Source organism: Orycteropus afer, unplaced genomic scaffold, assembly GCF_000298275.1.
Source record: "Orycteropus afer afer isolate SDZICR_OR568_19922 unplaced genomic scaffold, OryAfe1.0 scaffold00049, whole genome shotgun sequence".
Taxonomy (NCBI): Eukaryota; Metazoa; Chordata; class Mammalia; order Tubulidentata; family Orycteropodidae; genus Orycteropus; species Orycteropus afer.
In genome coordinates this window covers 11,890,204-11,896,316 of record NW_006921636.1, presented here as the reverse complement: position 1 = coordinate 11,896,316, position 6,113 = coordinate 11,890,204, and the positions used below count along the sequence as shown (strand labels likewise).

The following is a 6,113-nucleotide window of genomic DNA, read 5'->3' as shown; positions in this document are numbered from 1 at the left end:
TTTCTCAGGGCCAGGGAAAAATGAAGAACAAGCCTATTTTGATGCTGGGAGGGGTAGAAAGATAAGTTTCAGTGGTGCTGGCATGAACAGGATGTAGTGGGAAAACACCCTGATTTTGAAAATCAGAAAACTACACCTACCACTGACTAGCTGAATGACCTTGGGTGATTCCTTTCTCTTCTCTGAGCTTCATGTTCTTTCAAAATATGACACATTTGGTCATGGTGATGCCTAAGGGCAGGCCAGCATTGCTGCTCCATGAGAACGTAGGGTTGCTCTTAGGACCATCACAGGTAAAGTGACAGTATGTCTGCCATTTCTCCCTGTGAATAATCTTTGGGGAAACCCCAAGGTCCCTCCCAGGATGGGAGTGGATATTTCCTGGCAGAGCTAAGGGAACACAGCCTTTTATTCCTTGTAAAACCACAGACCCACCCTAGTGGCAGGTCACACTGGGGCTGTATAAAGCCATTCTCAGCCTCAGCTCTAAGCTAGGCACCTTCCTGACAACATGAAGTCCAGCAACCTCTTGGCCCTGACGGTGTTCCTTGTCCTTGGGACACTGGTGGTAGAAGCAGCTGTCGTTGGAGGTAAGTACAAAGGTGGCCTGGATGGGGCTGGGTTGAGCTGAGGAGAGGTGCCACGGGGCCTCCTGGGGTCTGACAGAGAGTACTTCTGGAGCTGGAGGCAAAGATGGAGCCTCAAGTGTTGATACCTATACAGAACATGTGACGAAGTGAGGAGCCTCAGGACTCTGGACCCTGATTGTGCATTCTGTCTGCCGCTGCTGTCTGTCCCATAAAAGCACTTGAGTGCTCAGCCCTCTGAGAGGAGGTTAAGAACCAACCAAACCAAATCAAACCCACTACTATCAAGTGTACCCCAACACATAGCAACCTATAGGACAGAGTAGAACTGCCCCATAGGGTTTCCAAGGCTATAAATCTTTACGGAAGCAGACTGCCTCAACTTGCTCCTGGTAGGTTCAAACCATCAACCTTTTGGTTAGCAGCCAAATGTTTTAATGACTGTCACCAGAGTGCCTAAGAACTAATAGGACCTCAGAAATCATGTAATTTGATACCTCTGTTTTACTAAGGAGGAATAAAGGAGGCAGGAAATGAGCACAAGCTATGGTTTTGTAGACCAGAAAAGAGAACAGCCCTCCAAGAGCCAGAGCAGTCTCAGGGTGTGGCTTGGGGGAAACTGTAAAGAGCAGGGGCTGGACCTAGGGGAAAGAATGTAGCTGAAGCAGGGGTGCTGGGTCTCAATGCTGGTATATCCCGTCTTTTCACAGTTCCAGGCAAAGGTAAACAACCCGTCAAAGGTCATGCCTTGGTCAAAGGACAAGATTTGGTTAAAGGACAAGTTCCAGTTAAAGGTCAAGATCCAGTCAGAGGGCAAGGTCTGGCCAAAGGTCCAGTCCTCTATAAGGCTGGCTCTTGCCCCAAGATTTTGATCCAGTGTGCCATGTTAAATCCCCCTGACCGCTGTTGGAGTGACGCTGGGTGCCCAGGGACCAAGAAGTGCTGTATGGGCTCTTGCGGAAGGGCCTGTTTGGACCCCCGGTGAGGTGAGGACTTGGTGGAGGAAAAGGGGCTCCTGAGAGCACAGAAGAGGATTGAGTGAAGGGGAATGATTTCAGACTAGTGGGGAGAGACGATATGGGGAGTTGATGGGCTTCAAAGACCATAACCGGGGTCCTGGGAAAGGAGAGGTAATGGAATTGACCCCCTTCTCACTTTGTTTGACCTGCTGAGTCACATCCCTGAATTTCTTCTCTCTCACCAGGTGAAGCCTGTCCTTGCTGCACTTGTGAAGTTCCCAGGGCTGCGGGCCGCCAGCTGATCCTTGGGCCCTAAAGCACTATCCCCTGCCCCATTGCCCATTGTTTCTTGTCATTTAGGTTGTCCAAACCTGGGACTAACTCTCTCATCCACTTTCCAATAAAAAGACCCCTTTCTGCTTCATTTGTTTCTGGCTCCTATGAATTGTGAGCTCATGGAGACATGGGGATGGGTGTAGAGTTGGGACTCCCTCTTCCTAATGGAGAGTGGAGAGGGCCCAATGAGACCCATTGTCTGTGTGTGAAGGAGGTCAGGGACAAGAACAAGAGGCTGATTCCTCGGTCTTAATGTTAGAAATCCAGGAGTCAACACGAGTACTGCAGTCTTCATTTCACCTGGAAAAGGAAAATCTGGAAATTCTGCCTTTGGCTTAGGAAGGACCAGGAAAAACAACAAAAACTTTGCATAAACTGCCCATAGGTCCTTTCTTTTCCAAGCTACCTGGCCATTGTTAGCCCTACCGGTATGACCAACCTATTCCTGTGGCCAAACCTAGAGCTGTCTTTTCTTTAATGTTTTCCTTGAATCTGTATACAGCCACTCCTCACTTACTGACCTGGTTAGGTTCAAAGACCAGGTGGTTGTAGAAATACCAGTTGTTGTTGTTGTTGTTATGTACCATTGAGTCGGACCCGACTCATAGTGACCCTTCCTTGGGTTTCCGAGGCAGTATCACTACGGAAGTAGATTGCCCCATCTTCCTTCCGAGGAGTGGCCGGTGGGTTTGAACCACCAGCCTTCTGGTTAGCAGTCAAGTGCCTTAGGCACTATGCTACCAGAGCTCCCAGAAATACCAGTAGTAGGGGAAAATGGAGGATGACTACATCAAATCACAACTGGAGAATGACAACTTCATTACATACCTGCCAAGCCACTGAGATATGCCAGCCAAGATGGCGTATAACCTTAACCATCATAGCATTACTTTTGCCTTGTACCTCAGCATTTGTTACTGCCAAATGTACCTCATTAATGCACAAAATAGTTGGTAGTAAATTTTTTTACTATTTTCATAAATGTGAAATGTCAGGTAATGAGATAGTTGATAAGTGAGGGGCAGGGATATTCCCAAGAAAACAGACAGAATGATATTATAGAAGCTGGGAGATCCTGCTCATTAAGAATTTCACGTTTGTGCCTGAGATTCCTCCCTTAGTACATCATTCCTCGAGGTTAAGCTTTCTGTTTTAAGATGTGTTTTAAGGAGACAAGACACACTAAGCCCTTAATACGTAGTGTGAGTGAGTGGGTGAATCATACTCTCTGGAGACATACAAGTTGGGGACAGGGCAGACTCAGGTGGTGAAGTTAAGGGAAGGCGTACGTCGGGCAAACTGGAATGATCTCATGGCTCTGCTCTTGGTCTACCTGCCTGCTTATATAAAGAAGCTCTCAGGGAAGTCCAGAGTCTCAGGAGGAAGAGCCAGTTTGGGTGGAGCGGAAGGAGCAACAACTTGGGAGTTCTGGCTCCAACTTCAGCTCCTCATTCATTGAGTGTCCCCAGACAAATCTCTTGCCCTCTCTGCGCCTCAGTTTTTCCATGTAACTCGTGGGAGTTGGATGTAATCACTCTGGAGGTCCAATCTGGCCCTGACATTCTGGGATCTGAAACAGTCAAGTCTTCTAACAAGGTTGAAGTCAACTCTTTTTTTGTATTGGGCTCCTGCTATGAGTGAAAGTGGAGAGCAAAGGCTTGGGATGGAAGAACAGGGAGTACTGTGCCTCTCCTTGCTTCTTCCAGAACAGTCCTTAATTCCCATTTTCATCTGAAGGCAGCTTTATTTTATTTTAAGAGTTTGTTTTACATTCAACGTTACGTGTACATTTCATTTCACTCCCATTTACCATGCTCAACCCTAATCCAGTCTCCTCCCTTCCCTGCCCAGTAGTTCTCCCCCCGTGCCCCTCATAGTTATGCACTCCTGTTTGTCCTGCATTTCCTCAGTGTGAATGTTGCCCCTCTGGTGCCCTGTGGTAGATTGCTCCAAGGGATGTATTTCCATAGAGTATGTGGGTATGTCACCCAAGATTGAGTGGTCTGTGTGTACATCTTGTTTCTTATGGGCTGGGCTGAGAGCCAGCCCCTGGGAGTGAGTTTTACACCAGACCCAGAATGTAACCCAGGACCACAGTATTGGGGGTCTCATCAGGCTCCATCCAACCAGTAATTCTGGTCATTGTTGAGGTTTTGAATTCTGTTCCACGTTTTTTCTCCCCCTCTATCCAGGATCTCTAGATTTGATCCCCTCCTGATTGGTTGGCATTGGTAGCTGGGCACCATCTAGTTCTTCTGGTCTCGAGGGCCGTCGTGTTCTAGGGCTGATTGCTTCCATATGCCTTTGTTGTTGTTGTTGTTGTTGTTTGTTTTGTTTTTTTGGCACTCTTCTTTGCTTCTGATGATAGGAGACCTTTAGCTGCATCTTAGATGGCCACTTGAAAGCTTTTAAGACCCCAGTCACTATTCACCAATGGAGGATGTGAAGCAAGACTTTTATGTATTTTGTTGTGCCAGTTGAGTCTGGTGTCCCCCAGTACTATGGTCATGAGATGGTAGATCTTTGGATCTCTCTCCTACAGTGTCTGGGTTTTTGTGAGGGATTACTGTGTGTCTGTCTTCTATTGTTTATGTAAGTATTGCAGATATTTTGTATCACTGGTATCTATGCAAGATTAGCCTGCGCTGAATCTATCTTTGGTCTAGAGTATATTCCTGTTTACTGACCCCCATCTGATCCTCTCAGGTGTTTATGTGTTTATCTGTAGCCTGGTGTTTGGTATTAATGGTAATGCAGTATTGTGGTTGGTATTAGCATGTGTTGTCTGTCTCCTGTGTGCACAATTCAGTGTCCTTCCTTTTCCTAATGTTATCATGGAGGTCACAAACTCTTTCCATACATTCCTCCCCTTACCCACGTCAGCATGTGGGGCCCAACTAGCCCAGAATTAATCCCCCCCTTCCCTCCCCACCCAGGTAACCTACAAAGTAAATTCCCTTTCACAAGCAAACCCTTCTTTGTCTTTTTACAGTAATGGGCTCATACAGTATTTGTCCTTCTGCGATTGACTTATTTCACTCAGCATAATATCCTCCAGTCTCATCCACATTGTGAGATGATTCACGTATCCCTCATTGTTCTTTAATATAGCATAGTATCCCATTGTGTGCATGTACCATAATTTGGTTATCTACTCATCTGTTGATGGGCATTTAGGTTGTTTCCATCTCTTTGCTGTAGTGAATTGTGCTGCAATGAATATAGGTGTACATATGAAGGCAGCTTTATTGATGTTCTTCCTGTTTGCTGTTGACCCCATCAATTCACCTTTTGGCCAAAGCTAAGCTTTGTTGGGTTTTGTCGTTGGGAACCATGAGTTCTGGGTCAATAAAACTACCACTTTTAAGTGGATTCCTGTCAGGAGTAACACCAAAAGTATGTAAGTGTCTGATGTGAGGTCTGGTGAGGAGTGGGGAGAGAAGGATTCCTCTGTCCTAGGATATGAGATAGTCTAGAAAATGTTTACTGGATGATGAACTCATGAGTGAAACTCACTTATACTCTGGATTCAGACTACATGCCCAAAAGGCTGGAGCTTCTAAGGTAAGCAAATATTAGGAGGTTGCATTCTGTTGGTTTCTCAAGATGTTTTTAAGTTTTGAAAAAGGAATTTAAAAATAACAACTACATGAAATGAAATACTACATTAAAACATTGTAATAAATCTACCTTAAATGATCGAATATTATAGTAAAGCAAACATCTGTGAATCCATCCACCAGGTTAGGAAATAGAACACTATTAGTATCTTAGAGGCCCCTTGTGTTCCCCACACTGAGCACATCCTGCTGCCACGAACTTGGTATTAATCATTCTGTTGTGTTCCTTTGTAGTTTTATCACATTGTGGTTGAAAATAATACATCGCTTAGATTTCTCTAAGCAATATATTTAGTTTTAATATTTTAAATAAAAATTGGACAATACTGTGTGTTTTCCTTCAATTTACTTATTTCATAAGGTTTTTTATATCCATCTCCCGTACACAGGTACAGCACTAGTTCCTTCTACTGTATATAAATATACCACAATTTGTCTGTTCTAGTGATGGGTGTTTGGGTTGTTTCCAGCTATTAATATTACAAGTAAAGTTGCTATGCATATTTTTTAACATGTTTTTAGTGAACATTATACATGTTTCTATTGGATATATACTTAGGAGTGGAAATGCTGGATCACAGAGTACGTGATGTTCAGCTTTAGAGCTGTTG

General features: G+C 44.8%; 1 protein-coding gene across 1 annotated transcript; it reads left to right on the top strand.

Annotated features, from left to right (window-relative positions):
• The first annotated feature begins 511 nt into the window (after window positions 1-511).
• Window positions 512-1,572, top strand: PI3 (peptidase inhibitor 3). Its single transcript, XM_007938391.1, has 2 exons — window positions 512-590; window positions 1,298-1,572. The coding sequence occupies exons 1-2, from the start codon at window positions 512-514 to the stop codon at window positions 1,570-1,572; spliced, it is 354 nt and encodes a 117-aa protein (XP_007936582.1).
• The last annotated feature ends 4,541 nt before the right edge of the window (window positions 1,573-6,113 follow it).

Coding starts and splice junctions, on each gene's coding strand:
- PI3 (XM_007938391.1), top strand. CDS start 512: ATGAAGTCCAGCAACCTCTTGGCCCTGACGGTGTTCCTTGTCCTTGGG. Junction 591..1,297: donor AGAAGCAGCTGTCGTTGGAG/GTAAGTACAAAG, acceptor GTCTTTTCACAG/TTCCAGGCAAAGGTAAACAA.